This window comes from Molossus molossus, unplaced genomic scaffold, assembly GCF_014108415.1.
Source record: "Molossus molossus isolate mMolMol1 unplaced genomic scaffold, mMolMol1.p scaffold_m16_p_13, whole genome shotgun sequence".
NCBI lineage: Eukaryota > Metazoa > Chordata > Mammalia > Chiroptera > Molossidae > Molossus > Molossus molossus.
The window spans coordinates 4,388,297-4,411,751 of record NW_023425348.1 but is presented as its reverse complement, the minus strand read 5'-3'; the positions used below and the strand labels follow the sequence as shown (position 1 = coordinate 4,411,751).

The 23,455-nt window shown below is 37.4% G+C and overlaps 1 protein-coding gene across 1 annotated transcript in view; it reads left to right on the top strand.

The window, feature by feature from the left end:
* Positions 1-23,455, top strand: part of DYNC2H1 (dynein cytoplasmic 2 heavy chain 1) — a 432,306-nt gene that overhangs the window by 187,953 nt on the left and 220,898 nt on the right. The window contains exons 71-74 of the mRNA XM_036258012.1: positions 1,347-1,436; positions 14,981-15,046; positions 16,763-16,813; positions 18,229-18,306. Coding sequence (XP_036113905.1) covers positions 1,347-1,436; positions 14,981-15,046; positions 16,763-16,813; positions 18,229-18,306 — 285 coding nt within the window. The remainder of the gene's footprint in view (positions 1-1,346; positions 1,437-14,980; positions 15,047-16,762; positions 16,814-18,228; positions 18,307-23,455) is intronic.

The window sequence follows — 23,455 nt, the reverse complement described above, 5'->3', positions numbered from 1 at the left end:
TATTAATATTTATTACAGACTCACTATGTGACAGATGTTTTCCTTGGTGTTGGGTCATATAATAAACCAGAGAACAAAACAGGACAAAAAGTCTTGTCTTCATTAGCATGGCTAATTAATAATTTCATGATTGAGTTATTTCAGAAAATCTTTATTTGATTATACATGATTAAAGTTTTACTGATTTTTTTCAGTAATAAATATTATTTGAAGTTCTTATATTCAAAATCGAAAGAAATGAAGAGCTAGTGCTTTGGGTTATGTTCATGAAATAGCCATTAATGCTGTTTTTCCAAATCATGGCAATCATGCACAATAGAAGTACAGAAGCAAATAAAAACACTAAAGGTGTGTGTGAATTTTTACAGCACCAGTGTCAAAGTTATTGCTCATCCTTATTCAATCTGGAGGGCATGGTTTAAGACTGTTTAGGTTCTTATGTTGAGGATGAAAATGTTCTTTATAGCTGGTTCTAGTCATTCTGTTTTGGGGCTGGATTGCTAATTGGAATAGAAGTTATGAGACGGTTATAACACAGACTGATGTAGTATTTTTAATTCCAGTAGGGATCAAAGCAGTATGGTCAGATTCAATTCATTATCGTTTTATTGGTGATTGAGTTTAATTTTTTATTTATTCAAAGCTTTAACTGTCAAAAAAAATTCAACCGAGCCCTGGCCAGTTTGGCTCAGCAGTTGAGCGTCGGCCTGTGGACCAGAGTCTCCCAGGTTCGGTTCCCGCTAGGGGCATGTACTACAAAAAAAAAAAAAAAATTCAACCGAGTAAACTTGAAGATCTAATTGGCTTTATTAAATGATTTATGAATTGGGCAGCATCCATTTAGCAAGTAGAAGGACACTCTGAAGGGTTGTACAAAATGGAAAGTTTTTATAAGAAGAAGGGTGAGGCAAGGGCTCTATTCTCTTGTAGGGGGTGGGGAATAAATTATGCCTAAGTGACAGATTACTTTACTGGTGTTTTATCAGGAGAAAATTGTAGACTGGTTGATTAAGATTACATTTCCAGTGAAGGTCAAAACCACAATTAGGTCAGGTATTAAATCTAGGTTTGGTATCATGGACTTTAGCATAAGTGACACTATTTTGGGCCTGTGGTTTTTGCTTAACATCAGATACACATAAAAGAAAAATATATCGATTTTTAAAATTGTGTTACTGTTCAAGTTTAATGCACTTACTTGGTTTGCTCTTTAAGTTTGACTGCCAAAGATAATTGTTCCGGAATCAGCTCTGACTCTGGAGGATAAGGGTGATTAAACTATGTGGTACCTTTTAAATCTTTATCAAATTTTCTAAAAATTTCAATTTCCATATTGTAATCTACAGGATTCTGAAAATACAGAACAGCGAATCCAGTCTCTTATCAGTTCATTAAAACATATGGTATATGAATATATATGCCGTTGTCTATTTAAGGTAAGAAATGCTGTTTTTTGCCTATGAAATACTACCTGACCCTTGATTTAATACAGTATTACAGTTAAATTATGTAACGGTTTGCCTACTAGAAAGGTGTTGAGATTGGCATTTCTGATATTTTTCGAGAATAATGTTCATTCCTATCCAGACTGTCTTGCAGCACTTTGGGATACGACAGGGAGAACAGTGATGAGGGAAGAAGGGAGAGCAAACACTGGGTCAGCTGACTTAGCTCTGCACATCCCAGTCGCCACCGAACGAGGAAACTAGGCTGGATTATATAGGTCATTTTCTAGCTGGGATTTCTTCAGGTCAGCAATATTAACACTTTGGGACACAGTTTCATTTGTTGAGGGGGACTGTTTTGTGCATTTTAGGATATTTATCAGCATCTCTGACCTTTATCCAGTCATGCAAGTAGCACTTCCTTTCCCTCAATTGTTATGATCAGAAATATTCTGGACATTGCCAAAGGTTCTCTGTGTGGGGACAGAATTTTCTCTTATTCCTTGTATTAGGAAATAAACTAATGCTTGATTCTGAGTTGAGAGAAATTTGTCATGGAAGTCTTCATATTATAAGGTAACCAGAGGAATATACAATGAAACATAATTTAGAAATTTTTTAATATTGAGGAGAACACCAGAAGCTTTTCATTTAGGAATTAAAAAAAATATTAGTCTTTGGATATAGCTTAAGATATGTTGAAGAAGAGCTTTGTAAAGTTAGCTAAGTGAGAAATAGAGTTATTATGGTTCAGTTTTACCGGCTTCTTAGAAAATCTTGAAAAAGATGTAGTTAATATATTCTTTAGAAAGGGATAATAATTTTTTTTGTTAATCCTCACCCAAGGATATTTTTTCCATTGATTTTTAGAGAGAGTGGACGAGAGGGAGGGAGGGAGGGGAAAAGAACGAATGGGAGAGAGAGAGGGAGGGGGGGAGAGAGAGAGAGCGAGAAAGAGAAAGTTAAAATGAAAGAGAGACATCAATGTAAGGGAGACACATCGATTGGTGGCCTCCTGCATGCTCTCCAGCCAGGGCTGGGATCAAACCTGCAACCCAGGTACTTGCCCTTGACCTGGAATAAAACCTGAGACCCTTTGGTGCTGAGGCTGACACTAAGCAATCAGCCACTGGCCAGAGCAGGAATAGTAATTTTTATGATTAGAGTGATATTGTTGAGGATCTTCACTTGAGACAGAGACTAAATCCTTCAAAGTGCAAATGCATAAAGTTTTTATTTTCCTTATTATGCATTTTGTTCTGTAGCATCTGTTGCTGCAGTAGGTCCTGAAGGTCTCATAGCATACATATGTTAACCTCAATATATTTAGTGATTGTGTGGTATTTTGTAATATGGTTATATGCTACTTCATGAAACTACTGCTTTATTGGTGGATATTTGACTATTTTTTGCTAATATGAATGACTGCAGTGAAATACTGTACAGTATATTCACTTGTATTACATGTGTAAGTTGGTATTTCTTTTCAGTAGATTTCTTGAATGAAAGTATAATTGCTGGTTCAAGGATATAGACTTTAGAAATTTTGTTGAATGTTATCAAATTGCCTTCTAAAAGTTTTTTACAAATTAATTTTCTTATCCACAAGTAAGGGGGCTATCTTTTTCCTTGTGTTCTTGTCAACCCTGGATATTATCAATTTTTTACTAAGTTGCAGATTATAAATATCTCATATTTGAAATTCTCTATTATTTGCCATTTTTTTCTATTTGCCAATATTTGTCTTTTTTCTTGTATTTTAAAGAATAAGATTTGCTTTATAGAACAGGTCTACATTATTGTAATTATTGTTTTTATAATTTATTTATTGATAATCCTCATCTGAGGATAATTTTTCCACTGATTTTTAGAGAGATCGAGAGGGAGAGAGGGAATGGGAGAGTGGGAGAAAGAGAGAAAGACACATCGATTTGTTGCCTCCTGCACGACCCTGGCTGGGGCTGGGGATCGAACCTGCAACCCAGGTATGTGCCCTTGACTGGAAATTGAACCCTCCACCCTTCAGTCCGTGAGCCGACTCTCTAACAATGAAGCCAAACCAGCCAGAACTTACAATTTTTTTTTTATTAATAGGATTTATTTTGATTTCTATGTGATTGAATTTGTATGATGACTTTTTTTTTTTTTTCATCCTCACTCGAGGACATTTTTCCATTTTTTGTTCAGGTAGAATGGGAGGGAGAGAGAGGAACAGAGAGAGAGAGAGAGGGAAAGGGACACATCGAGTGGCTGCCACCCGCACGACCAACCAGGGCCGGGGACAAACTGCAACCGAGGTACGTGCCCTTAGCGGGAACCGAACCCGGGTCTCTCCGGACTGTAGTCCGACGCTCTAACCACTGAGCCAAACCGGCCAGGGCGACTTTTTTTTTTTAACTCATCTTTATTGTTGAATGTATTATAGGTGTTCCCCCCTTTTTTTCCCCATTGACCCCCTCCTCCCCAATCTCACTCCCCTCCTGCCTTACCCACACTATTGTCGTTGTCCTTTGGTTATACATATATGCATAGAAGTGCTTTGGTTTATCTCATCCCACCTTCCCTCCCCTATTTCCTTTGAGATTCATCAGTCTAACAACCAATTTGTACTTGTTAATTCCTTCATCTTTTTCACCCATCTCCCCAGCCCCCACCCCTCTGGCAAGCAACAAAATGTTCTCTGTATCTATGAGTCTGTTTCTGTTCTACTTGCGCATTTTGTTTGTAGATTCAATTGTTGATAGATATGTATTTATTGCCATTTTAGTGTTCATATTTTTGTTCATCTCCTTCAAGAAGATCCTTCAACATTTCATATAATACTGGTTTGGTGGTGATGAACTCCTTTAGCTTTTTCTTGTCTGGGAAACTCTTGATGTGTCCTTCGATTCTAAATGATAGCCTTGCAGGATAAAGTAATCTTGATTGTAGGTTGTTGCTTTTCATCGCCTTGAATATATCTTGCCACTCCTTTCTGGCTTGCAAAATTTCTTTTGAAAAATCAGCTGACAGTCTTATGGGAGCTCCTTTGTATGTAATGTACTGCTTTTCTCTTGATGCTTTTAATATCCTCTCTTTGTATTTAACCTTTGGCATTTTGATGATGATGTGTCTTGGTGTGGACCTTTTTGTGTTCATCTTATTTGGGACCCTCTGTGCTTCTTGGACTTGTATTTCTGTTTTCTTCACCAAGTTAGGGAAATTCTCTGTCATTATTGTTTCAAATAGGTTTTCAATTTCTTCTCTCTCTCTTCCTTCTGGCACTTCTATGATGTGAATGTTGGCATGCTTAAAGTTGTCCCAGAGGCTCCTTACACTATCTTTATTTTTTTGGATTCTTTTTTCTTTTTGCTGTTCTGATTGGGTGTTTTTTGCTTCCTTATATTGCAAATTGATGGTTTGCTTCTTGGCTTTACCTACTCTACTATTGATTCCCTGTAAATTATTCTTAATTTCAGTTAGTTCATTCTTTATTTCTGACTGGTCCTTTTTGATGTTATTGATGTTCTCACTAAGTTCCTTGGAAGTCTCCTTAAGTTCCTTGAAGTTCTCACTAAGTCCCTTGAATGTCTCACCAAGTTCCTTGAGGAACCTTATAACCAGTATTTTGAACTCTGCATCTGATGGATTGCTTATCTCCATTTTGTTTAGTTCTTTTTCTGGAATTTTGTTCTTTTCTTTCACTTGGGACATGTTTCTTTGTCTCCTCATTTTGGCTGCTTTCCTGTGTTTGTTTCTATGAATTAGGTAGAGTTGCTGTGTTTCCTAGGCTTCACAGGGTGGCCTATTGTTGTAGGTATCCTGTAGGCTTTATGGCACAGCCTCCCTGATCACCCCAGCTGGGCCCTTGAGGTGCACCCCTAGTGTGGACTGTCCATCCTTCGGTTGTAATTGAGTCTTGATTGCTGTTGGCATGTCAATGGGAGGGATTTACTCAGTCTGATCAGCTGCAAAGACTGGCTTTGCCCACTGACCACTGGCCCCTGACTACCTTGGAGGATCAGCTGTGCAGGGGCCAACCACACAGAGCAAGACTTACTTCATCAGGCATCTGGTACCCACTGAGTCTGCTCATTGAGTGTGTCACTTGTGGAGGTGGTTGGGTAGTGGTGTTTCGATGTGTTCTGGGGACAAACTGCAACCAAGGTACGTGCCCTTAGTGGGAACCGAACACGGGTCTCTCTGTAGTGCGGGCTGATGCTCTAACTGCTGAGCCAAACCTGCCAGGGCTAGCATCTTTAACCTTTTTAATGTTCTAGTGAATATATTAAGGCTGTAAAGTTTCATTTTGGTCACTCTCCTAATTTAATGCTTTTTTACTTTTCTTTTAAGATCTCTGCTTTAAAATAGGCTGTAATTTATGAAAATATTACAGAACCAACATTATTTTAAGGTGCTTTCCAAATACTTTTTGAAAGTAGATATGTTATAAGTAAATATTATTCTTGAAAAATGTTTTATGTCAAAAGATAATATAACCTTTTTATTCCAAAAATTAGTAGATTTTATTTTTTTTAAGGAGGTTTCATAATTCTTTATTAATAATATAGTTTTGGACCCCAGTTAAATCCACGTTTTTAGTAGCTTTTCTTATTAGAGGTTTCTTGTTTGTTTCTAACCTATGTATTTCTACACCAGTTTGCATATTCTTATTTTATTTTTAATAATATAAGTATTGAGCATATAATAAGTATTCAGTATTGAAATGATTTAAGATATCAATGAAGGGTAGTGAGGGTTACTTCTTTTAAGTCACTTTACCTTTTAAATATATTTTTAAGTTAGGCCAAACCCAACATTTTGTTGCAGTAGGAGTGAGTTTATAAGGCTTAACGTTCTTAACACTTTTTAGTGTACCCAATTGGAATTTTTCATTGCCTATCTTAAGTAATACTTTGCTATTGTGAAAAGCTAAAATCACTTTAAAAACAAAACAAAACCTTATGGACTGGCCTGGTGGCTCAGTGGTTGAACGTCGACCCATGCACCAAGAGGTCGCTGGTTTGATTTCGGGTCAGGGCACATGCCCAGGTTGTGGGCCAAATCCCCAGTGGGGAGCATGGAGGAGGTGGCCAATCGATGTTCTCTCTCATCAATGTTTCTGTCTCTCTCCCTCTCCGTTCCTCTCTCTCTAAAATTAAAGAAAAAAAAGCTATGGTTTATAATTCTTAAGACATGTTTTTAATTGGTGATGGAATATCTGTTTTGTAAAACTCATATTTTGGTATGTATGAGTAATACTAAGCTTATTAAAATTAATTCAGCAGTCCATGAGTTTCAGTGGTGAATAAAAATTAAGAAAGCACAGTAATGGTAAAGCAATAAGGTATATTTCTAAGGTTTGGCAGTATAATATTACTTAGGATGGAACCGATTTCATATTTCCATGGAAGCTTTTTGGGTTTTTAGCCCTCAGCAACACATTAAAGTGCCTGCCATAGTTTCCCCTGCTGATGTTGCTGTTGTGTTGGTGACAGCAGTACGGCAACAATAGACTGAACGAGAGAGGCTGGGGTTATTAGCATTCACATCACATTGAAGTGAAAGCAACTTGACCTGGAATAAAAAATGATTGACTTGTTTTGTAGCAGAAATTTTAGACTTTAATAAAGTAAACCAAATGTGGAAAGCTGTCTAGCAATTTCAGTTTAGATTATTGGCTATGTCATTCTTTTCTTTTCTTCAAGAGATCAAAAGTGTTTATTTTAGTAACCTAAGTATTTTAGACAATTGCAGGATAAGTAGCGTATTTAGTTTCACAAAATGTATGATTATAATAAAACTGTACAAGTTAGTACCTTTATATAACATTTCCTCATCCCAGTTTATCATATAAATTGTTAGAGTGTTAGATAATCTCAAAGTGTATTGGGCGAGAATACAGAAAAAATTGGAAAGAGGTTTGGTAGAGCATATATTCTTACTGTTTCCCTTTCCTCATGGAAGTATGATCTAAGATCTGAAATGCTATTCAAAGACTATTTGGTGAGATAGAAATAGGAATTTTTGAAGATGGCAGCATAGGTAAACACGGTATCGTGTCCTCCCACAACCACACCAGAGTTACAACTAAACTGCAGAACAACCATCATTCAAAACCACCTGAAATCAAGCTGAATGGAAGTCCTACAACTACGCTATTAAAGAAGCAGCCACATAGAGACTGGTAGGAGGGGCGGAGGCGGACGGGCTGGTCCCACATCCACGTGTGGCAGATAAAAATCAGGAGGACACCTCAGCTGAGAAGGTCCTCCCTGAGGAGTGAGGGGTCCCCGTCGCATACCAGGTGCCCCGCTCAGGTTTCCAGTGCCAGGAAGAGAACCCCCATCACTTCTGGTTGGAAAAACCAGCGGGAACTGAGACTCAGGGAGGCTGAGGCGGCTGGAGCCCCAGGCAGCTTCTCTAAAAGGGCCCGCGCACAGACTTACTGGACTCACTCCCTCTCAGCTTGGAGGGGAGGCAGCTCGAGGGGCGCCAGAGACATACAGGGAAGAACTGAGCTGTTTGGCATTGAGGCGAGGGCTGGAGAGGGCGCTTTCTCCGGGGCAAACGTGCTGTCAGAGGCCTTTGTTCCTTTTGTGAGCCCTTCCCTGGGGGGCAGACAGCCGCCATATCTGAGACTCCAGCAACCTGGCTCACACTGTTTGCCCCACCCTGGTGATTCCCTGAGGCCCCACCCCACCCGACTTTCAGGCCCACCCAGCCTGTTGCCAGTTGCTTTACCATAGGATTGGCCTGTCTTGGATCCTCCTTCAGGTATTCCTAAATTCTTTCAAACAAGCAGCATCTGGTCTCAGCTAGCCCCATACCTCTCCTTAAGTAATACACTGAAACAAACACAGGGAGGCAGCCAAAATGAGGAGACAAAGAAACAGGTCCCAAATGAAAGAACAGAACAAAACCCCAGGAAAAGAACTAAGCAAAATGGAGTTAAGCAACTTAACAGATGCTGAGTTCAAAATACTGCTTATAAAGATGCTCAATGAACTTAGTAAGAACCTCAGTGAACTTATGAGGGCCAAGAGCATAAAAAAGGACCAGTCAGAAATGAAGGAAGCACTAACTGAAATAAAGAATAATTTACACAGATGCAATAGTAGAGTAGGTAAAGCCAAGAAGCAAACCATCGATTTGGAATCTAAAGAAGCAAAAAACACCCAATCAGAACAGAAAAAAGAAAAAAGAATCCCAAAAAATGAGGATAGTGTAAGGAGCCTCTGGGACAACTTCAGCGTGCCAATATTTGCATCTTGGGGATGCCAGAAGGAGAAGAGAGAGAACAAGAAATCGAAAACCTATTTGAAACCAAAATAGCAGAAAACTTCCCTAACTTGGTGAAGGAAAGAGACATACAAATCCAGGAAGCACAGAGTCCCAAACAAGATGAACCCCAAGAGGCCCACACCAAGACACATCATCATCAAAATGCAAAAGGTTCAAGACAAGGAGAGAATCTTAAAAGCAGCAAGAGAAAAGCAGTTAGTTACCTACAAGGGAGTTCCCATAAGACTGTCAGCTGATTTCTCAAAGGAAACTTTGCAGGCCAGAAGGGAGTGGCAAGAAATATTCAGAGTGATGAAAAGCAAGAACCTACAACGAAGATAACTCTATCCTGCAAAGCTGTCATTTAGAATCTATGGCCGTAAAAAGAGTTTCCCAGACAAGAAAAAGTTAAAGGAGTTCCTCACCACCAAACCGTTATTATATGAAATGTTGAAGGGTCTTTTTGAAGAAAAAGATAAAATATATGAATAAAGAAAATGGCAATGAATACATATCTATCGACAAGGGAATCTACAAACAAAATGAATAAGCAGAACAGAAACAATCTCATAGATACAAAGACTATTTTGTTGGTTGCCAGATGGGAAGGGGGTTGGGGGAATGGGTAAAAAAGTTGAAGGGATTAAAAAGTACTAATTGGTTGCTAGACCGACAAACTTCAAAGGGAAGGAGGTTGGGGAGTGGGAAGAAATAAACCAAAGTACTTATATGCATAACCAATGGACACAGACAACAGTGTGGGAAAAGGCAGGAGGGGGGCGGGCGTGGGGAGGAGGGGGTCACTGGGGGAAAAATGTGGAATATCTGTAATACATTCAACAATAAAATTTAAAAAAAGTAAAAACAAAAAAAACAAAAAACAAAGACGTGGGTTAAAACCACCACAATAATTAATAAATATTTTAGGGAAAGAAAAAAAAAAGTTTTTTCATGCAAATTTCTACTAAGTTTTTTTTTTTTTTTTATCCTCACCCGAGGACATTTTTCCATTTTTTGTACAGATAGAGTGGGAGGGAGAGAGAGGAAGGGAGAGAGAGAGAAACATCGACGTGAAGGGACACATCAAGTGGCTGCCTCCCGCACGACCAACCAGGGCCGGAGACAAACTGCAACCGAAGTACGTGCCCTTAGCGGGAACCGAACCCGGGTCTCTCCGGACCGCAAGCCGACGCTCTAACTGCTGAGCCAAACTGGCCAGGGCGCAAATTTCTACTAAGTTTTTGCCCTGCCTTTCTCTCCAACTGAATTTGTTGGTTGATTGAGTAAAATTCAGATATATCTTATATTTTAAAAATAAAATAATAGCTTTTCATGATTGTATTTATCTTACAGAAAATTTAATTTTGATTCTGGTATTTTTTTCCTATTGAAACGTGTGGAAGTTCTCTGCTTGTGGGGTTTAGAAATTGTATAACCTGTGGCTATGTAAGTGAATCTTGATACTTTAAATAATTTTCTTTTGCTTAGATAAGTTCGAAACTTGAAACTTTTAGTATTATATCTAACCCTTTAGATTTTCTGGAAGTCTAGATGAATTCATAAAATAGTTAATTAAAATGATTTAACTTCAAGCACAAATGAGAATTCTCAAGTTCTATGCTATATCAACTTCTCTGTGATTAAAGCCAGACATTTTTTCATGTGGTAACATCTACTTTATATGAAAGCAATCGACATTGTAGAGTAGATAAAAGGAATGAGCCCTGGCTAGTCCTGCTCCGTGGTTAGAGCATTTGCCCGCAGACCAGAGAGTCCCAGGTTCGGTTCCCACTAAGGGCATGTACCTAGGTTGCAGTTTATCCCCGGCTCCTGTTGGGGTTGTGTGGGTGGCAACCACTTGATGTGTCTCTCTCACATCGATGTTTCTTCCTCTCTCCCTCCTGCTCTATCTGAAGATAAATGCAAAAATGTCCTCAGGTGAGGATAAAAAAAAAAGAAATAAAAGGAATGAGTGAATTATACTTTCTACTGCTGCTGCTTCTTTTTTTTAATCCCCACCTGAGGACATTTTTCCTTTTTTTTTTTTTGTTTAGATAGAGTGGGAGAAAGAGAGAGAAACATCGACGTGAAAGGGACACATGGAGTGGCTGCCTCCTGCACGACCCAACCAGGGCCGGGGACAAACTGCAACCGAGGTAGTGCCCTTAGCGGAAACCGAACCCGGGTCTCTCTGGACCGCAGGCCAACACTCTAACCGCTGGGCCAAACCGGCCAGGGCTCTACTGCTTCTTAATCTCTGAGAATTGTGCAGTTTATTGAATATGTTTGAAATAAATTTTTTTTCAATATTATGTAGTGTATCAGTTTAAAGCAGATCATTATCTGTCACTTTTTTAAGAAAATCCTCACCTGAGGATATTTTTACATTTATTATGAGATAGAGTGGGAGGGAGGTAGAGTGAGAGAGGAAAAGAGAGAAACATCGATGTGAGAGAGACACATTGACTGCTTTCCTCCTGCACGGCCGGACCAGGGCCAGGCCACAACTGAGGCAGATGCTCCTGACCTGAATTGAACCAGCGACTCTTTGGTCTGCGGGCCAACACTCTAACCACTGAACCACACAAGCCAGGGCTATCTGTCACTTAAAAAAACCGTTTTATTGATTTTTCGGAGAGGGAAAGGGTGAGGGAGAGAAAAAAAGATACATTGATCAGCTGCCTCCAGCATGCCCCCTACTGGGGATTGAGCCCACAACCCAGGCATGTGCCCTGACTGGGAATTGAACTGGTGACCTCTTGGTCCATGGGTTGACGCTCAACCACTAAGCCACATTAGCTTAGCTATCTGTCACCTTTTAAGCCTTACAATGTTTCAGGCACCATGTAAGTGCTTTCTATATATTGAATTCCTACAACAATCCTATTATAAAAGGAGGAAACTCTAGGTTACTTAGATGAATGGTGGAGCTGGAATTCAAACCCCTTTGGTTTGATACTGAAGACTTACTGCTAATAGGATGTAGGTGGAACAAACCCACATCTGGAAATGTGAACTTGATCTCACCTGTAAAGGTGACTTTAGGATTCCTCATATTATAGTAAATTTGCTCTCATAGTTTCATTGTTTTTGAATATTTACTAGAGTATTGTGTATTGTGATGGCATGGACTAAGTGACTATTACTACATAGTAGTTTATCATCTTCTCTTACAAATTTTTAAAATTTTAGCTAATTATACCTATGATTAATTGAAATTTTGCTTATTATATATTCTCTTGATATTAAAGTATTTTGTAATAGAACCTAAGTATACTGAGATAAGTTGACATTAAATTAAAACCCAAATTTTCTGATCTGATAAGCAGTATAGATCAAGGATGTTAGAGGTACAAAATATTTTCTCAATTCTGGATATTGACAGGTCAGTTTTTTGTTTTTCTGAAATAAGTATTAAGAAAATCCATGAGCTTCATTTATTTATTCTTAATTTTGCTTCATTAATTGGAAATAAAGTTTTCTGTCTATCAGTAAATTACATTCTTAGGTTTATTTTAAAATCATCATTACTCTTCATTATAATATGATTGTTAATAATTGTGGCTAAAAGGATTCATTGGTACAGCTGGGCAATCAGATAGCTGCCATAAACAGCTTTCTCCTGCTATTTCTAGGATGGAAAACATAGAAGATCCTGGTTGGCCTGGTTTGGGGCATATGGCATCCCTTGTACAGTTATCTGTAGAGTGATATGATGTGATTGGCCCAGCTGTGATTATATACTTATTCCTGAGATCAGGGTGTCCTCTATGACCAAAAAACAAAGAGAATCACAGTTTCAGGGCCTTGCCTTCCCTCCATTAATACCAGAGACTACATTGTTCTTCCTCAGTCCAAAGGAAGAAAAGCCTAAATCAATGTCATTGTGCTGTGTGTGAATTTGTATGTGTATGTATATATATCTATAATAAAGAATTAATTTTGTTAAGTGATAAAGGCTTCAAAGTAAAACGTTTATTATCTCATTTATTTATTCTCAGTCCACGGGACAACACTGGCCCGGCTATTATCTTATTTATCTTAATCATTATTTCTCTATTTTAGGTGAAGTCTGCTATTGTAATCATTTTAAACATCAGTGTTCAACCCAAAACCTGAATTCTGACCTTCTAATGCCTAAGAACACTGTCCATCTCCCCAAAGACATGCCTTGCTTTTTATAACATTTTAAGTCACGTGGTAGCTATTTCATACGTATGGTAGTTGGTTGTAACTTTTTTTTTTTTTTGCACACCTGACTCATGGCCATCTGCTTCCAGTTTTTTTATTTTGAGGATTCTTTTTTTTTTACTCACTGACTCACTGTAGTTGTAAACATGTTTGTTCATTATTTACTTGCTTAATCAATAGATACCTATTGAGTACTTGCTGTATATATATATACAAACATACACACCATATACTTTTATAGAATAATTCTTTTGTATTGTATTATTCAAGACACTGTATCTTTCCTACAGAGGGGTGATTTTCATGCAGGCAAGGAGATCACTTCCTGGTAATATTTACAGGAGGTTTTTTTGTGTGTGTATACCATATCTTAATATTCTATTATTTATCTCTATCTGTATTTACAATCATAAACACATTATATATAAATAAAGTATAGTTTATAATATGGGGAATGCTAAATAAAATGTTTAAATTAGAACTTTGAAAGATGGTACTTCAATAGATTTTTTTTTGGTTAGTAAACATTTACTTTTTTGTTTTTGTTTTTTACAGAACTGATATAAGCTTATTTTAGTAAGTTTAAAAGAGAATAAAAGTAGCTTGTAATCTCAAAAATAAATCACTGATAAAAGTTTTGCTATTTTTTTTCCAATTTTTTTTTACAGGTATATATCCATATATGTTTATTAACATATCTCCCCCTTCTCTTTCCACAGTGTGGGTTATGCTATTTGTTTTGATATGACTATTTTTCATAATAGACTCTTGAACATTTGTATTGTTTCAGTTTTTCCTCCACTATAAACAATCTTGTAACAAATATCCTTCTTTCTTTTTTTTTTTTAAGTGGGAGGGAGAGAGAAGAAGAGACAGAGAGAGAAACATCGACATGAAAGGGACACATTGAGTGGCTGCCTCCCACACGGCCCATCCAGGGTCAGGGACAAACTGCAACTGAGGTACGTGCCCTTAGTGGAAACCGAACCCGGGTCTCTCTGGACCGCAGGCCGATGCTCTAACCGCTAAGCCAAACCGGCCAGGGTCTTATTTCTTATCTAGGAGTACATTCATGAACCTTTTCATATATTTATAGAAATAAAATATCTTTATTTAGGGACATACAGATTATTCAGGCTCATTTAAACATGCAATGACAACTTGAAGGTTAGTAATGCAAGAGTAAAGGGATTACTAAATATCTGGTTAGTTAAGACTAATTCAAACATCACAATTGGATTTCAGCTAGTTAAATAAATCTGTTTTATTATTTTTTATTTAATATTATTATATTTTTGTTAATCCTCAACTGAGCATATTTTTCCATTGATTTTTTTTTTGTTTTGTTTCGTTTTTTATCCTCACCCAAGGACATTTTTGCATTCATCTTCAGATGGAGTGGGAGGGAGAGAGTGAGGAAGAGAGAGAGAGAGAAAAACATCGATGTGAGAGAGACACATCGAGTGGTTGCCACCCACACAACCCCAACTGGGGCCGGGGACAAACTGCAACCGAGGTACGTGCCCTTAGTGGGAACTGAACCTGGATCTCTCAGGTCTGTGGGCTGACGCTCTAACCACTGAGCAAGACCGGCCAGGGCTCCATTGATTTTTAGATAGAGTGTAAGGGAGAGAGAGAAAAGGAGTCTAGAGAGAGAAATAGAGATGTGAGAGAGACACATAGATTTTCTCCCTCCTACATGACCCTGACTAGGTATCGAACCTGCAACCCAGGTACATGCCCTTGACTGGAAATCGAACCCTCGACCCTTTGGTCTGCGGGCTGAACCTTTAATGGCTGAGCTAAACAGGCCAGGGCAATCTGCTTTATTTTTAATGAGATGTAAACTGTGATTAATTCTTAACACTTTTCTAAAAATTTTAGCACTTTCTTTATCCTCCCCACCCCCAACTTAGAAGTGTTGTTCTATGTAAATATTATTTGAATAGTCATTTCTTATATGGATACAAATAGGTAATTTGAAGACAGGATACAGATTTTATGAACCGTAATTTAAGGACTATGCTTTTCCAAGACCACAAATTTAGAAAAAGCAAGATAACATCTGTTATTCCTTACAGGCTGATCAGTTGATGTTCGCATTGCATTTTGTTCGAGGCATGCATCCTGAACATTTTCAAGAAAATGTAAGTGAAAGGAGGAAATGTTAGAGTTACATCGAAATTTGGCAATGTGCGTATTTATGGTTAGATTAGACATTGCTTTAGACTAGAGATTGTATATCAACCTATTAATGTTATACTAACTTAGAAATTTAGTGTAGGATGCTGGTTTCCAGTTCTGCCCTGTGTGGGCCCAAGGTTCTGAATTGATGGTGAGGCAGTAAAAGAAATATAAGTAACTTTTCCATACTGCCTAGATTTTTCCGAACCCAAGTCCACTTCCTCAGGACACCAGAAGAGTCAGTCTTCTTATGTCCCTGGCCTAAGCAGTGAAACTGATAAATACAAAAAACCAAACAATATGGGTAAACTACATTATTTATTACCTTCACTGACGTGTTCAGAGTCCGCAGGTGGGAAGCAAGAGCGTAGGCAACTTCTTTGAACCTGCAGGTTTATGTTAATCTTTTAATGTATAATTGATCTATTAAATGAAGTTTGTGACTTCATTCCTGGGCTGCTGTATAATCCCCCTCAAACTTGAAAAGAACCTCCTTCAAGCTAGAGCTAATGAATCTATCTCTGATGTACTTCTAATATTTAAAAATATATATTTGTGATTTTTTTCATTATGCCATTGTCATAAAGTGAGTCCATTAGTTAGGGCAGGAGGGTATAGTATATGGACAACGCAACTTGAACCAAATAACCTTTAACTCTACTTGACCAGATTTTGTGTTCTGGGTTTCCCTCATTCAACATGCCTATGTTTGCTGTTTGTTTCTCTTTACCTCCACATGCTCTGACTGACTCACATAGTTTCTCCTGAATGTATTCACTTGACTCTTTTTATTTCTACTAGTATCTTTGATGCCTTAATCTCCTCCTTTTAATGTTTTTCACTATGAACAATATGTCCCACACTTTGTAAGACTTAATATTACCTAATTTTCCCTCTGGAGTATGAATAAATTATCTTTGAGAAAGGAGAATATTTTTCTTTGACTCATAAAGTATAATAGTCATTCATATTGATTTGTGATTGCATAATGTAAAGAAGAGTGAATGGTCTGGGTGGGTGGGGGCAGGAAGTATGTTTGTTTGGTAATATTTTCATATTGCTCTAAAATTTTAATATGTTTTTGTTTTATTTACTGACCATTGTGTAACAAATATTATGATAGTGCCCATTATTATTTGACTGGGGGAACTGAGGGTGAAGACACAGATATTCTTAGAGTACTAGATTTCATAACAATTGATCAATTTTGATTCTGAGGATTTTTAAAAAAGGAATAATGGCAGTCTTCTTCCTGTCTGTTGGAAAAGATAAGTTAATAGAAGCACTTTTTTTCTCAACATGCACACTTTTTAAACTTTTGTTGCACCTTATTTATTATTGAGAAATGGCCTATAATGGGACAAATTAATAGGTAGTGTAGGTAGTGACAGATGCTAATTGAACATGAGATTTACTTTTTTTTTTTAGATATTGAGACATATAGTTTTGCTTTAATAAAATTATTTCTAGTAGATTTTACATTAATGTTTTATGTTGATTCATGAATTCATAGTGTTAGTATTGACAAGAAATGGGAAGATGTAAAAGGTGTTTTTGTTTGTTTTTTACATGTCCTTAGCTGCATTATAAACCATCTATCTCATAGGGTTATTAAGAAAATTTTGTTAACTGGTTAGTATTTTTATGTTTTTTGTGTTCCTCATATTTTTATTCAATAGGAATGGGATACATTTACAGGTGTGGTGGTTGGAGACATGTTGCGGAAAGCTGTAAGTAAAAATAATGAAATTATTCTACTCTTTGGGAAAACAGTTCTGGCTCAGACCTCACAAAATATAATTTGCTTCAGAGCAGTTTTAAATTAATGTTGTAAATATACTTTAATTAGAGGATTATGTCCACTTGTCTCTGTTGTTTTATAAAATGGACCTAAATATATTTTTTGTCCTTGAAGACATATAATTTTTGAGAATAATATTAATTAAATACTAAGAAATTAATATAGTTTTTTTCAGTATATGTTTTATTCCAAGAACACTTTTATTATCCTAAGAAAATCAAATCTTATAACTAAAAAAACTTTCTTATATAACTAAAGTTGAAAAATTACTTTTTAAAACTTTTGTTAACTTTATTCAAATTCAGCTCTTTGTCTAGTAATTTTCTGTTTGAACTTGTGATGGATCAATATTATTCTTCAAAGGAACATACCCAAACTGTAATACAAAACCTAGCTTATATATGAAATGTAAGATATAGTAAAAATAACATATTATGGCAGTTTTTTATTATGTTTGAGCCTTTTCTGAGGTTTCATAGAAGATTACACACAATGAAAATAAATGCAGCGGTGGATGAAAAGGAGGCTGCATACTAAACCTGACAAGCTCAGGGGAGGCCCACCTGGCATGCTCACATACTCAGAGACCTAAACTATCTACATAGGATGCTCTAAAATGAAACCTTTCTAACTAAAAGCGAGTCATGGTGGGTAGTCATGTCCTAGGCCTGTATCTTCCTTTACAAAAGTCAGGCTTGACCTTACCTGAACCAATCTATTGTCTTTTTGCATCTAAAATTACTCTAGTCAGAATAATCCCCCTTTTCTCAAATCCCTCAGGGCAGAATCTCCCGTCAGAGCAAGGGAGAGACCACAGAACCCTTCCCTATGTGCTGTAAATGTCAGCAGTTAACTGTCCTGTACCCACAATGTGTAAGAAGTGTGTGTTTGTTCTACTCATTATCCCATCTCAGAGATTCCACTGCTTTGCTTCCTCCCGCCTCCCTAATCTCCCACCAATGAATTTCATGTAATTCTCCTTATGCCTCCTCCTTTGATTATAATGGATAAAATAAACTGCAAAACTTCCATTCTCTGGAGCATTTTCTCAATATCTTGAGATTTTGCTTCCAGGCTGTTATTGTCAGTTGTGCTCAAATAAACTCATAAACATTCTTACAGGTTTGGATCTTTCTTATATTGACAAAACATTTGTCTAAATTCTGATCTATACCTTATGTTATATAGAATTTTACAATACTGACTTAAATATGTAAAATAAAGAAGTAATACATAGAATGAACTTTTTAAAAATAGTGTTTATAAAATTAGCTAGTCAATTGTTGAACTTTTTTGTCTGAATTTTACCTAATATACCAAAGAAAATAATTTTTCTCATTAAAGGACTCTCAACAAAGAATACGTGATCAACTTCCATCTTGGATAGATCAGGAAAGAAGCTGGGCAGTGGCAACATTAAAGGTATTTCTTTCCTACTATGAAGGATATTTAAATTTTTTTGTATTTGAATTATTTCTATATATATATATTTTAAAATTAACTAATTAATTAATTAATTTATTATCCTCACCCGAGGACATTTTTGCATTTATCTTCAACTAGAGCAGGAGGGAGAGAGGGAGGAAGAGAGAGAGAGAGAAACATCGATGTGAGAGAGACACATTGACTGGTCTCCAAACGCACAAGATGAACTGCAACCGAAGTACGTGCCCTTAGTGGGAACCGAACCCAGGACTCTCTGGTCCGCGGACAAATGCTATAACCGCTGAGTCAGACTGGCTTGGGTTGAGTGAAACCAGCCAGGGCTTCTTTAGAGATAGAGGAAGGGAGAGAGGGAGAGAGAAATAGAATCATTGATGAGAGAGAACATCGATCAGCTGCCTCCTGCACATTCCCCACTGGTAATAGAGCCTACAACCTGGGCATGTGCGCTGACTAGGAATCAAAGTGGTGCATGGGTCAATGCTCAACCACGGAGCCACACGAGCTGGGCTATATTTTTATTTGCTACTTATTCATATTTAGTATTGACATTTCTGTGAATATGACAAAGATCTCTGGGTAAAAGGATATCAAAGAATTATTTTGATTAGTTCTTTAATCAATTATTCTTTTTTTCATTCAACATATACATCTTGAGTCTTTACATTGCACAAGGTTCTGTGCTGTATACCCATAGGGAATATAAAGATAAATAAAAAAAAAAGATCCTCTAATATGCTCGATGGAATTCTTATATATACAATACTTCAGGATTGGTGATGAGATGCAATATAGTATGTATGTTGAAAATAGTTTCAAATTTACATTCTTTCACTTCTATTCATTTTTTTTTTTTCTCTCCAATTTTAATTAATTTATTTTTGTTACAGATGTTTCTCCTTTTTCCCCCCTAGATACCCTCCTTCCCGTCCCGTCCTTTCCACCCCCAGCATTGTTGTCTATGTCCACTGGTTATGCATACATGCATATAAGTTCTTTGGTTCATCTTATCCATCCCCCTCGCCCCCCTACTCTGAGGTTTGTCAGTCTGAACCATACTCCTTTCTATGTCTCTAGGTCTATTTCATTCATTAGCCCACCTAGTTCATTATATTTCACAAATAAGTGAGATCATGTGGTATTTGTCTGTCTCTGATTGACTAATTTCGCTTAGCATAATACTCTTGAGGTTCCACCATGTTGTCTCAAAGGATAACAGATCTTTCTTTCTTTTAGCTGCATAGTATTCCATTGTGTATATGTACCACAGCTTTTTTTTTTTTATTCTCACCTGAGGACATGTTCCCATTTTTATTCAGATAGACTGGGAGAGAGAGAGAGGAAGTGAGAGAGAGAGAAACATTAACACGGAAGGGACACATCCAGTGGCTGCATTCTGCACAACCCCAAGCAGGGCCGGGGTCAAACTGCACCCGATGAACCATAGCTTTTTATCCACTCATCTACTGATGGACATTTGGGCTGTTTCCACATATTAGCGATTGTAAATAGGGTTTCATATATGGCCTTTATTATGTTGAGATATGATCCCTCTATTCCCACATTGCTGAGTGTTTTTTTCAGAAATGGGTGCTGGATTTTGTTGAATGCTTTTTCAGCGTCTCTTGATATGATCATGTGCTTTTCATCTTTCATTTTATTTATTTGGTTTATCACATTTATTTATTAGCAAATATTGCACCAGCCTTGCATTCCTGGGATGAATCCCACTTGGTCATGGTGAATAATATTTTTGATGTATTGCTGGATCTTATTTGCTAGTGTTTTGTTAAGGATTTTGGCATCTATGTTCATCAGGGATATTGGCCTGTAGTTTTCTTTCTTTGTAGTGTCTTGTTCTGGTTTTGGAATTAGAATTATGCTGGCCTTATAAAATGAGTTTGGAAGTCTTTCTTCTTCTTGAATTTTTGAAATAGTTTGAGACGAATGGGTGTTAGTTCTTCTTTGAATGTTTTGTAAAACTCCCTCGTGAAGCTGTCCAGGCCTGGGCTTTTGTTTGCTGGGAGAGTCTTGATTACATCTTCAATTTCTTTTTTGTTACTGGTTTGTTCAAGTTTTCTATCTCTTCCCAATTCACTTTTGGGAGACTATATGTTTCTAGAAATTTGTCCATTTTGCTTAGATTGTCAAATTTGGTGGCATATAATTGTTCATAGTATTTGTTAACGATTCTTTGTTATTACTGTGGTGTCAGTTGTTACTTCTCCTCTTTTATTTCTGATTTTGTGTATTTTGGTTCTCTCTCTCTTTGTTTCTTGGTGAGTCTAGCTATGGGTCCATCAATCTTGTTTGTTTTTTTGAAAACCCAGCTCTTTGTTTCCTTGATTTTTTGAATTGTTTTTTTTTGGTCTCTATGTCATTTATTTTCGCTCTGATCTTTACTATTTCCTTCCTTCTACTTGCTCTGGGGTTTTCTTTTTGTTTGCTTTCTAGTTCTTTAAGTTGTGAGGTTAGATAGGCTCTTAGAAATTTTTCTTGTTTTTTGAGGTGGGCCTGTAGTGCTATGAACTTCCCTCTCAGAACTGCTTTTGCTGCATCCCATAGATTTTGTGTTGTGTGTTCATTTTCATTGGTTTTCAGGAAGTTTTTAATTTCTTCTTTGATCCCCTTTGCAACCCCTTCATTGTTAAATAAAATGCTATTTAGCCACCATGTTTTTAAATGTCTTTGCATGTTCTTGTTGCAATTGATTTCTAGTTTTATGCCATTGTGATCTGAGAAGATGCTTGATATGATTTCAGTCTTCTATAACTTGTAGAGGCTTAGTTTGTGTCCTATTATGTGGTCTATCTTTGAGAATGTCCCATGTGCACTTGAGAAGAATGTGAATTCTGCAGTTTTGGGGTGTAATTCTCTGTAGAATCTATTAAATCCATTTGGTCTAGTGCTTCACTTAGAGTCTCTGTTTCCTTGTTAGCGTTTTGTCTAGAAGATCTATCCACTGATGTCAGCGGGGTGTTGAAGTCACCTGCCATGATAGTATTGCTGTCAATTTCTCTTTTGAAGTCCTCCATAAGATTTTTAATATATGTTGGTGCTCCTATATTGGGTGCATATATGTTTACCAAGGTTATATCTTCCTGTTGGATAGATCCTTTTAATATTATGTAGTGCTTTCTTTGTCTCTAGTTATGGCCATCATTTTGAAATCTACTTTATCAGATATGAGTATTGCTACCCCAGCTTCTTTTTTCTTTCCTTTTGCTTGGAAGATTTTTTTCTTATCCCTTCGCTTTCAATCCATGTGAGTCTTTTGTTGTGAGGTGGGTGTCTTGTAAACAACGTATATTTGAGTCATGCTTTCTTATCCAGTCAACTATCCTGTGTTTTTTTATTGTAGCATTCAATCCACTTACATTTAAAGTGATTTTTTTTTTTTTAATCCTCACCCGAGGACATATTTTTTTCCTTTTTTTTTGTTCAGATAGAGTGGGAGGGAGAGAGAGGAAGACGGAGAAAGAGAGAAACATCGATGTGAAAGGACAAATTGAGTGGCTGCCACCCGCATGACCAACCAGGGCCAGGGAAATACTGCAACTGAGGTACGCGCCGTTAGTGGGAACCGAACCTAGGTCTCTCTGTACCGCAGGCCAATGCTCCAACCGAGGAGCCAAACTGGCCAGGGCTAAGAATGATTTTTTGATAGTACTTATTTATTGCCAGTTTTGCCTAGTGTGGATATATTTTTCTTTCTATTTCTTCTACTAATTGCAGCAGTCCTTTTAACATTTGTTGCAGTGCTGTTTTGGTACTAATATATTCCCTTAGTCTTTTTCTGTCTGGGAAGGTCTTATTTAACCTATTTTGAATGATAGCCTTGCTGGGTAGAGTAGTCTTGGATTCAGGTCCTTGTTTTCTATGACCTTGTTTACCTCATGCCATTCTCTTCTCGCCTGTAGTGTTTCTTGTGAGAAGTCAGGTGATAGCCTTATGGGGGTTCCTCTGTAGGTAATCTGTTGCTTATCTCTTGCTGCTTTTAGGATTCTCTTTTTGTCTTTAATTTTTTGTATTTTTACTACTATGTGTCTTGGTGTAGGCCTCTTTGGATTCTTCTTACTTGGGGCTCTCTGTGGTTCTTGAACTTGAATGCCTTCTTCCTTCACCAAATTAGGGTAGTTCTCTGTCACTATTTCTTCAAATATATCCTCTAACCCTTGCTCATTTTGTTTTTCTTTGGGGACTCCTATGATGCGAATATTATTACGTTTCCAGTTGTCCCACATTTCTCTTAAACTGTCTTCCTGTTTTTTAATTCTTTTTTTCTTTTGGTTTTTTGATTGGTTGATTATTTTCTACGCTGTCTTTTAGTACACTGATCTGGTCCTCAGCTTCCTCTATTCTGCTGTTTAGTCCTTCCAACGTGTTCTTTATTTGTGCTATGTCATTCTTCATTTTCACTTGGTTGATTTTCAATGTTTCTATGTCTTTACTCATGGTGGTGTTGTCTGTACTCATGCTGTTGAGCTTCCTCAAGATCATGGCTCTGAACTCTACCTCTGATAACTTTCTTAACTGCATTTCATTTATCTAATCTTCAGTAGAGTTCTCCTGTTCTTTCATTTGGGATTTGTTTCTTTGTTTCACCATTTTGGCTATTTCAGTTTGCTTTTGGAACCTGCCAAATTTTTCCTGTAGATGTTGGTGTTCTGCTCTTTGTGACTTTCTCTAATGGATTTGGGTGAGCATGGGAGGACCCACGTTGAACACCACTGTCAAGTCTTACTTTCCTGGGTAGATTTGCAGGCCCAGGGACTGTTGAGTTATCCTCTAGCTTTTTGCTTGGAGGCTGTTAGTCTCAGGTTCTTGATGAGCCTTGGGTGTAGCCCTCATCCGAATGAAAAACTTCCTCCGGTGTTCAGTTTAAGAGGATTTCCAGAGTGTGGGGCAGTTGTTGATTGTTAATGAGCCTCAATTTGCATTTCTTTGGCCCAGCTGGGTGAGGTTAAATCTCTGAGGGCGGGGCTGCTGCTTCTCCCCAGAGGTCTGGGAAGGAGCACGATGTCCACCATCCTGCATGGCTACAACTTAGCAAAAACTCTGAGCATCTTCAAAATTTCGAGTGTCCCCACACAGTTCCAGTCCAGTTCACCCTCCCTCTGCTGGAGCC